Source organism: Zingiber officinale, chromosome 4A (genome assembly GCF_018446385.1).
Source record: "Zingiber officinale cultivar Zhangliang chromosome 4A, Zo_v1.1, whole genome shotgun sequence".
In the NCBI taxonomy this organism is placed as follows: domain Eukaryota; kingdom Viridiplantae; phylum Streptophyta; class Magnoliopsida; order Zingiberales; family Zingiberaceae; genus Zingiber; species Zingiber officinale.
This window is the reverse complement of record NC_055992.1, coordinates 2,610,089-2,620,174: the sequence shown is the minus strand read 5'-3', so window position 1 is coordinate 2,620,174 and position 10,086 is coordinate 2,610,089. Positions and strand designations below refer to the sequence as shown.

The 10,086-nt window shown below is 37.5% G+C and overlaps 1 protein-coding gene across 2 annotated transcripts; it reads left to right on the top strand.

Moving 5' to 3' along the window:
• The first annotated feature begins 1,278 nt into the window (after positions 1 to 1,278).
• On the top strand, positions 1,279 to 7,190 carry LOC121969250 (U-box domain-containing protein 45-like). Of its 2 annotated transcripts, XM_042519236.1 has the most exons (6): positions 1,280 to 1,542; positions 1,849 to 1,924; positions 2,423 to 2,608; positions 3,228 to 3,335; positions 4,692 to 5,887; positions 6,132 to 7,190. In XM_042519236.1, the coding sequence occupies exons 2-6, from the start codon at positions 1,874 to 1,876 to the stop codon at positions 6,928 to 6,930; spliced, it is 2,340 nt and encodes a 779-aa protein (XP_042375170.1). In that variant the 5' UTR covers positions 1,280 to 1,542; positions 1,849 to 1,873; the 3' UTR covers positions 6,931 to 7,190. The 2 variants fall into 2 exon arrangements, with proteins under 2 accessions (XP_042375171.1, XP_042375170.1); XM_042519237.1 differs by lacking the exon at positions 1,849 to 1,924 and having other exon boundaries at positions 1,279 to 1,542; positions 6,132 to 7,091.
• The last annotated feature ends 2,896 nt before the right edge of the window (positions 7,191 to 10,086 follow it).

The following is a 10,086-nucleotide window of genomic DNA, read 5'->3' as shown; positions in this document are numbered from 1 at the left end:
GAGGATAGATAAGAGCTTACTAACCATAATTTATTATCTTTCTTCAAAAGAGCAAATAACTATGCTTTACTTAATTCTTTAGGAAAATTAACTAAAAAGGGAAAGGAAATCAAGCTCAAGTTTTATTATTATTATAGTTTCTCTCAAATACATGATGTTTCAAAATGATTTGTTGGCATCTTGCTTTCGAGAATTGACATAACATCTCCCCTAATATGGTTATTAAATCACCAAAGAATAAAAAATAATATTTATCTTAATGGGTCAACTTAATTAATTATGAATGTTGTTTAACCTAACTAATCTCCCACAGCCACAAACAAAGGGCGCCTTTATGGAGGACACATGTACTTGTTCGGATCTCGGACCCACCTCCGAAATGAACGGCCGAGATTCAGCGTCCAAGTATTAACGGTAAACAAAATCCGATCACTCGAAGCCAAACCCGCCTCGGAATTGGTTGAGTTTCCCAGGCCGACTTTGGTTCGGGAATCACGATGCGGGTAACCTTGTAAGTACGGAAAAATTACGTAAGAGAAGCAGATTCTTTTTTTGCACCGCCAGCCGTCCGATCGAAGCCGTACTCGTCCAGCGAAATCCGCGCGTCGATGGCGACGAAAGGGAACGATCCCCGCCAAAACAGGCGACGAGGTAGATGCCACGTGGCAGATAGAGCAATTTGAAGGAACCGATGGCAGCCGACAGCGTAATCTCCGGGTCTTCGTACCCAGTGATTGGAAATTGAGTTTCCAATTTTACCCATATGTTTTTGGTAAATATACGTAATACCATATTAAATCACCTGTTATTATAATAACCTCAAGTGGCATTTTCGTGCCGAGAAAACGACGAGCAGGTCGGCAAGTTCAGTAGTGGGAGACATAAGGCGGTAATAAATGATTAAATCCAACCGACAATTGCAAATTGTGCTTTGAAATTGGCTCATCCATGCGATCCTGACCGTTAGTTTCCCAGGTCCCCACATCAATCATTGATATACGGTGCTAGTCGACGGTCAGGATGAATCAAAACAAGACACGTCCTATTTCGACTCACCCAACACGTGGTCTACGTGCAGACCAAGGAGGCCCATCTTTTCACCTAATGGAAGTGCAGGTAAGACTCAGGTAGAGTAAGTCGACGTCAGAAAAGAATTGTAGTGTTGTGGTGAAGAGATCTGATGGGAATTTAATTTAGTTAAGTGATTAATAATTGTTTAATCAATAAATATATTCTATTAATTAGCAGTGTTAATCAATGGCGATAAGTTTATCAGCTATATATTAGAGAGAGAGAGAGGCGAAATGGGGGAATGGTTGATGGAATCTCTCTCGCTTTGTGCTCACTCTTCTCTGCATCGCTCGATTCTCCCTCCTCCTCGCAAAGGGCGTTTGTTTTTTGTTTTGTTTTGTACGTTCCTCGAAACCCTTTCCCTAACGAGGGAGGTGGAGGAGATGAGATCCCGATCATGTCATTCAATGCGTGAGATTCAGCGGAGTCGACTGTTCCGGTGCTGATGATTGGGACATTCTGATTTTGTTGGTAGGTCTTGGATTGACTAGCCGAAAAATTTTTCTTTATGAGATTTCGAGCTTGGTGTTCTTTCTTTCGAGGATTTCTCTGGTTCTGGAGCATGGGAGGACCTGCACCCTCCTGTCCGTGTTTCTCATGCTTAAAAAAATATCTTTTTGATTTTGGATCTGAGATGATACCTTTTGTATTTGCAGTTGTGCTCTTTCTTAACCCAAAAAAATTTTGGAAGCTGGTTTTCGAGGGATTAGGATTTTAGTTTGGGTGAGGGGTTTAATTTTGTTGTTCTTATCGTTGCTTTCGGTTTCCTCAACGCAGTTGATTCATCTCTTCGCTGAGAGTGATGGATTCGGCTGAAGTGGAAGGGCGTATATTCGTTGCCGGTGATCCAAAGGTATTACTGTTAATCTGTTCCAACGGAAATGAGATTCCAAAGAGCACGGGCTTAAAAAAAAAGGGAATAATATCGTCAATACTAGTCTCTCTTGACTGGTTTAGCTCAGCTATATATATATATATATATATATATATATATATGAAAAAAAATTGTTTTTCTCCATTGCAAGATCACCCCGAATAAAGGTTTTGAAAAGCCTGCCTTAGCAATGCAGCCATTGCTATTTGTTGTGTCCATAGCTTCATTAAAGTAAGTGTTGTGTTCTGGCAGCCATCTATGTCGTCTAGTTATGCAATGTTGACGTTTCGACCTAAAATAGTTAATAACTCTTGTAAAGAATACTGTGATGAAATTGAAAGAGAGCGTCACAAAGTGTCGTATTTATTTATGTGGTAAGATTTTAATATCTCAAAAAGAATGATCAGCTTTGAGAAAATGTTTTAATGTTTAGTACTATTGGAAAATGAAACTAAATCTATTTATTTGTATGAACAGGTACACGGGGGAATGTTTAGGCTGCTTCATGCATTTGTTAGCAGGGTAATGGAGATCTTTCCATTTATAGAAGCTGCAAGACCTAGAAGTAAGTCTGGCATACAGGCACTGTGCTCGTTGCATGTTGCTCTTGACAAAGCCAAAAGCCTTCTTCAGCATTGCTCAGACTGTAGTAAGCTTTACCTGGTAATTTTCTTTTCCACAATTGTTCCCCAAACATATTGAATTCAAATCACACACAATGTCACGAACTTAAATTTTTCATTAACTTCCTGCTACTAGCAAAAAACGAAGAGAAAATGTTTAGTTTATCTTGGCTTAAATTGATCTGAATATGGTTGCTTAGATATATACTCAAATCAACACTCCTCGAAGAGTTTTTTTTTTTCTTTTTTGTAACAAGTGGGTTTACATCTCGGATTCTTTTAATTCACTTATTAATTTAAGTAACAAAAATTAGTTCAATTGCGTACCTATTATAGGTTGCATATTTTGAGCTCTGATTCATACATGCTGCTTATATGTTTAGTTCTAATCAATTACTTTGATCTAATAAAATGAATGTTCTTCTGCAATCTTCTACCTTGTACATGCTCTGTTTATGGTTGCTCAAACTGAGCTTTTTCTGTCTATCACATAGCTACTTTATATAAAATCAAAGCAGAATTGCCATCATGAGCATCTCTCTGGATATGCATTTCCTTCATGAAGTACTAGATTGTGAATGTACATTATATCAGGTTAATAAGCTAGCTTTTGTTTGATGATGTTGTTACTTGTTTTCACACATGTGTTGAACCCACAGGCAATTACTGGAGAATCGATTCTAGTAAAGTTTGAAAAGGTAAAATGTGCTCTTGGAGAAAGTCTTAGACGAGTTGAAGAAATTGTGCCAGAACCAATTAACTGTCAGGTATGCTCCAGCCATGTTTGCACACTTTATAAATTGCTCTCTCATTGTCAAAATATGAACATCATCAAGCCAAACCATGTTAGTCCGAACTATTTCATTCGTTATTATTGTCAAAGTATTCATATATAGCCACATGCATAAGTTCTCTTTGGTCATGTTTCCTACAAGGGAAGCAAAGTATCATAAAGAGAAGTGACTGAGGGAAGAGAAATATAGAGGGAGAGACGTAAATCAATCCCTCATCTGTGCTTCTGGGAGGGATCTATACTCATGGTTGTTTTGCTCATTCTGTTTTCTTAGAGGGGAAAGAAGGAATAGTTTTGTGAAATTGATTTTTTTCTAAAAAAAAAGATAAACAAAAAATATTTTAATTTTGATTTTTTTTCTGCATAATATTAGCATCATTTTGCCCAGTCCGGGCTTTCAAAACTGGGAAAAATGTTTCCCTGCTTTTTTCCCTTCCTCCCTCCACATTGTTGAGAAACAACGGAGGAAATTTGGGTCCCACCCTTATCTTTAGTACTCTCCATCTTTCCTTTCCTCATCTCCTGAACGCTTTGTGACCATATGCTATATGTGAAATGGCTTTTTATGCTGGATCTGCCTTGCTTTCTATTGCAACAATAAAACTAATCTGGCCGAGCGAATTGAAGTTCAACTTGTAGAGAGTCATTTTGAAAACAATATTGAACTTTGGATTTTTATATAGAAGCCTCTGAAATTTGATGTCATCTATACAACTCTTTTCTGAAAAAAAGAAGTTCTATACAGTTCAGTTTGAGCTGCAGATTCTGAAGAAATAATTCATACTACAGTAGAGAATGTAAACTTTAAAATAATGTCAGTTCAATTATAAAATATTATTCTAAAATAGGTTGGAAAATAATTAGATCACTTCCATCACCTTCTGGATTTTAAGAATTAATGGTTGCGCTATTCTCTTGCCTTCATTCCCTCTATGCTTATTTGGTGCTGTGGTCCTTTATCAATTGCGGGCATTTCTCTTTTCTATTTTTTTGTTGTCGTACATTTTCATTCTCAATCTAAGACATGACAGTTCCGTTGAATATTTGAATTTGAAGTTCACTTGCTAACAAAAAGATTGCATGTCCATGCCTACATGCACATAAAGAAATAAGCAATATTGTTCTACGTGCTGCATTTGATCCTTGTCTATTATCATGTTTTTGATTATTTACCTATCATAGGCCATGAATTATTCTGCTGAGCATTGGAACATATCAATATGAGCCCAACACTTGCAAAATCAGAGAATTATTCAATTTAAGCATTTTGTTTACCTATGGTAATTTTTTTTTGTCTAAAGGTTGTATTGTTTTCCCCCTCTCATATCAGATCATGGAAATTGTTGGGGAGCTGGAGGAAACTGTATTTGAGCTGGACCAGTCAGAGAAGCAGGCAGGTGATGAAGTCATATCTTTGCTTCAGAAAGACAGTAAATTTAAGAGTAATTCAAGCGATAGTGAAGAGCTTGAAATTTTCCACCAAGCTGCTTTAAGGCTAGGGATTACTTCTTCTCGAGCAGCATTGACCGAAAGGAGATCTCTAAAAAAACTTATCGAGAGAGCTCGCGCTCAAGAAGACAAACGGAAGGAATCTATTGTATCTTACTTATATCACCTAATGAGAAAGTATTCAAAGCTTTTCAGAAGTGAGTATGCTGATGATACTGACTCTCAGGGATCAACTCCACGCTCTCCTTCCGTACTGGGATTTGAAGAGGTGTCTAGTCCACATCGGAACAGCTACACATTTGATAAGAGCAGTCAGACGTTTGATAGACATCTATCTAAATTACGGTCTTTCAATTTCAAACAAAATGGAAAGTCTGGCAATATACCAATACCTCCTGAAGAATTCATATGCCCCATTTCATTGCAGCTCATGTTTGATCCTGTCATTATTTCATCTGGACAGACCTATGAGCGTATCTGCATTGAGAAATGGTTCAATGATGGTCATAGTACCTGTCCGAAAACTCAGCAGCAGCTATCTCATTTGTGTTTAACGCCAAACTATTGTGTCAAAGGCTTGATTGGAAGTTGGTGTGAGCAGAATGGATTTCCCATTCCTAATGCTCCCCCTGGGTCCTTGGATTTTACCTATTGGAGGTTGTCTCTCTCACAATGTGAAGCTATGGATTCAAGTTCCTTTGTTGGTTCAAATTCTTGTAAATCAAAAAGTATTAGTGTTTCTCCTTATGATGGCAGTAGCATCCCAGAGGAGACCAAGGAGAATGATTCTGAAATTTTAAACAACTATTATCAGGATTGTGGAACAGATGAGTTTGACAAATACCGAAGAATACTAGATGCACTTGGTGAGACTAAAAGTACACAGAAGCAATTTAGAGTGGTGGAGCAGATAAGGTATCTACTGAAGGAAGATGAAGAAGCTAGGATCTTCATGGGTGCTAATGGAGCCGTGGATCCACTCATTCTGTTCCTGAGAACATCCATATACGATGGTGATGAAAAGGCTCAAGAAGCTGCTGCCATGGCCCTTTTCAACCTGGCAGTCAACAGCAATAGGTACTAAAGCCTAAAGCTCATTTGGTTGTTCCTTGATATACTAGTTTGGTATAGTAGTTTTTTTCCTGCTATTCTAGTTATGGCTATTTCCGTTTGCCATTAAGTACCAGTATTTTTCTGGATCTTAGTAGCATGTTCATTGCAATCTCAGATTGCACCTTGGTTGTTGGGCATATCCTCATTATTTGCGGTCGCCTATTTTGGTTATTGGTTTCAAGCACTGATACAGCTCCTTTCATATTAGGAACAAGGAAATGCTCATAGCAGCTGGATTGATACCATTGCTAGAACAAATGATCTCAAATTCTGGAATGTGTGATTGTGTAGCAGCTCTCTACCTCAATCTTTCACGTCTCAGCGAAGCCAAGCCCCTCATTTGCTCAAGCAAAGCTGTTCCATTCCTCATTCAGCTTTTACAAGATGATGGAAACCATGGGAGCACCTGCAAGTATGATGCGCTGTACACACTATATAATCTTTCCACGCATCCACCCAACATCACTATCCTCGTATCGTCGGGCATCATCACGAGTCTTCATCCACTCCTCGGACTGCCTTCTGCATCTGAAGACATTATGTGGGCCGAGAAGGCCCTAGCAGTCTTGATAAATTTAGCATCAAGCCAGGCAGGAAGAAGAGAGATTGTTTCGGATCCAGGTATATTTTCAGCTCTTGCTGGAGTCTTGGACTTCGGTGAGCCCGCAGAACAAGAGCAGGCCTTGTCTTGCCTGTTGATTCTGTGCTGCGATGATGAGAAGTGCAGTCAAATGGTCTTGCAAGAAGGGGTGATACCATCCCTTGTTTCGATATCAGTGAATGGAACTATAAAAGGCAGGGAGAAATCTGAGAAGTTATTGAAGCTCTTCAGAGACCAGCGGCAGCAAGAGCCACCGACCCTGAAGCAGCAACAGCAGCCAATCGACAGCAACGGTGGTCTTCAAGTGACTGTAGAAACCAAGTTCTGTAAATCAAGATCAAAGAAGCTCGGAAGGACACTGAGTTCGATCTGGAAGAAGAAGAATTTCTCCATATATCAATGCTAGAGTCCTTGGTCATCCTCAATCATGTAAATTTCTGTCAGCATTTTCTCTTTCATTTCTCTTCTTTTTCTTTTCAATCAAGGGGAATTGGCATTTTCCCTTTGCCTCCCTGAATAGAAAAGATGTACAGGCCTTATGTTAGTGTGTATCAGTTTTCTCAGCTATCTTCTGCTAGTAGTTCAAAAAAGCTGTAATTTCTACCAGGTGAGAAAATTGATGCTTTTGTTAGGTCCTTTCTCAAGAAATCATGTTTCAAATCACAACCATTTTATGAATACTAATGATTTATACTTTTTGTTTAATCAAGTAAATGTTCTCAGGATCCTCAACTCAGATACTGCCAATGAATCCAAAAGAACAATGGCAGACAACAAGCACATGCCTAGGCAACATGGCTTACATCAATTCATGATATCTTCAGGTAATCCAGACCTTGTTCATTGTATCTAGAATGCTCAAATTGGGTTCCAAGAACTTGGAACCTTATCCAACGAAGTATTAAGGACATGTCCTACAGTATGGCATATCACTGATACAAGATGCATTATTATTATTCAAAATATTATTTGTCAGAGTAGGAAGCAGATAAATCAAGAAGATGTTTAAGAACAAGCCATGTCACACAGTGCAATCGGATGGCATACAACGGTTCCTCAAGGTGAGCTTTGTGCAGATTTAATGGCTCTCATTTGCTGGATTAAATTTCCCCTATCCAATCTCCAATTGTTCATATCCCAAGAGCCAACTTTTTCCTTGTCCTTTTTTGTTTATTTTTTAAAGAACCTCTTTGTTCTAAGAAACAAATAGTAAGCGAAGAAACGCCTATAGTTTTTAAAATCACTAAAATCCCCCACACTTTTGTTTAATTAATGGACTTGAATTCTTTTGTGCTAAATAGAATTCTTTATTTTTTTTTATTTTATAAATTTAAAATTTTATTCTAATTGGACTAATTGGAGATTATGAAACTATTTATTTTTATAAAATTATAGTTTATGTTAAGATTTTTTAATTTTTTTTGCGAATGGAACTAGTAAAACAGTTTATTTCTTTATGTTTTATAAGGGTAATCATCCTTCCGATAAAAAAAACTAGGCTTCTTTTTTATTTTTGGCTAAAAAAATTATAATGACACAGTGGATTGTTTTGCTTGATTCTTTGATATAATTAAAATTTTAAACCTTTGAAATCTAAAGATTTATTTGATAAATTAAAAAGGCAAAGCCAATCTTGAGAATTGAAGATTATAAAGAAAATTCGATATTTTAATAGTACATATGTGAAAATATATTATTATGAATTGGGAATATTGATATTAATAAAAAATGCAATGCATTTATTAAAACAAAGAATTCCTTTGATTTTTTTAAAAAATAAATGGAAATTTAGTCAATCGAGTCAGAAAATTTTAGTATTATCATATTCAACTTTCATAATTTTAAAAGTACGGATCATAATCTTATTATACTCCTCATTTCTTAAATTTTTATTTTACCTATTGAAAATTTTATTGATTTTATTTTACCCTGTTCAATTTAAATATGAAAATATATTGATCCTATCCGAATGCCGAATGAACGGACGCTGGGCACGTGGTGCTTCCGGCTACTGGCGTGGATTTTCGACTGGCGGTACAAAGTTCCGGCGAACCTGCACAGAAGCCGGGCCGGGAACGGATTCTCGGCAGCGACCCTCCGACGCTCAAGTCAGGCGAAGCTCAAGAAAGAAACAGTGGCTTTAAAACTCGTAGACCGCGTACCTCCGACGAAGAATGAAGGCCTTTATATAGGACAGTGAAGAAGTGAGCGTACACATACCGAGGTGTACACGTGTCCCTAGCCCATACTCCAGTAAGGACTTGTCAGTGAGCTTCCCTAACCCATACTGCTACAGTCTTAGCATGTCCTCGATGGGACAGCGGAATCCCCTGTCACAAGATTTGGAGCATGGCTCACACGTGAAACATACCTGCTGTCAGAAAAAGACGTTCCTTGTCCTTTTCCCCTTTGCTCCAAATCTGGCTTCCGGGCGGACATCTCCCTCAACATCCGGCCGGACATATGCGAAGGTTTACTTGGGGAGATCCTCCATCATGTGCTTTATGAGAACTGTTAGCAGTGTTACCTTATGGCTTTGGCCGAGCGTGAGGTCCGCTCGGCCCACGACCTTTTCCCCTGAGCGTCGGAACCCTGATTTCGACGGTGCAACCGTCAGCCGTATATCGTCCGGTCGGCAGGCCGATCGGACCCATCCCTTTGGCCGTTCGATTCCATTGGCCGGCCGAACGTCCGGTCGGACCCTGCCCTCTCCGGCCGTTCGGTCGGACCCGACCCTCTCCGGATGGACGTCTGTCACTGTGACTTCCACGTAGCGTTGACTTCACAGGGCGGGACCCCCTACTCTTACTATCGGATCACATATATTAAGAAAATTTATAAGAATATATTAATTTTAATTTAAAATAATTAAAAAAATTAGATCCATCCGTCAATTTTGAAAGAAATTCGTTGATGAATCTATATCATTTAAAAGTTTAATATTTTATGAACCAAGAGAATTTCAGAAATTTATTGGTGATGTTAATTAATAAATATCATTGTCTTAAATTTTATAATAAATTATGATAAATTTTATTAAGTCTCTTAGTGGAATTCATATTTGAAGATATGGATAAATTTGAAGAGTATATTAAGAGTTTTCTAAATTCATCAATTAATTTTATTCAAAATTGATTGATGAATGTAAACTTAAAATCAATCTAATATACTTCTACAAGTCTTTTGAATCATTGAAGCTCTTGTCCCCCGAGAGTTATAGTGCTACGATTCATTCTCAAATTATAATGTATTTGTTGAAATTTTTTTTAAATAAGATGTACAATCAAAAAATACTGAGTTCTTGGACTACTTATTATGTGTAGTTTTTGATTTATTCTAATGGTTAGTAAAATTTTTTATAAGATTAAATCAATCATTCGTATAATTAGTTAATAAGCCTAACTCTGAATTGGACCTTAGAAATTAAGAATAATGAATTCTTACTTGAATAAAAAAAATAAATATAGAACGTAGGAAGGGGTATAACTGGAATATGACATGTGCTTTTCAAATTACGATGAATAATATTAAAACTTCCTCCAGCAGTAAAATGCGGAAAAAT

What these genes read in the sequence shown, in the direction of transcription:
- LOC121969250 (XM_042519236.1), top strand. Translation starts at nt 1,874, where the DNA reads ATGGATTCGGCTGAAGTGGAAGGGCGTATATTCGTTGCCGGTGATCCA. An exon ending in TCGTTGCCGGTGATCCAAAG is followed by an intron (nt 1,925 to 2,422) that starts GTATTACTGTTA and finishes TTGTATGAACAG; the next exon opens with GTACACGGGGGAATGTTTAG. An exon ending in CTGGCAGTCAACAGCAATAG is followed by an intron (nt 5,888 to 6,131) that starts GTACTAAAGCCT and finishes CTTTCATATTAG; the next exon opens with GAACAAGGAAATGCTCATAG.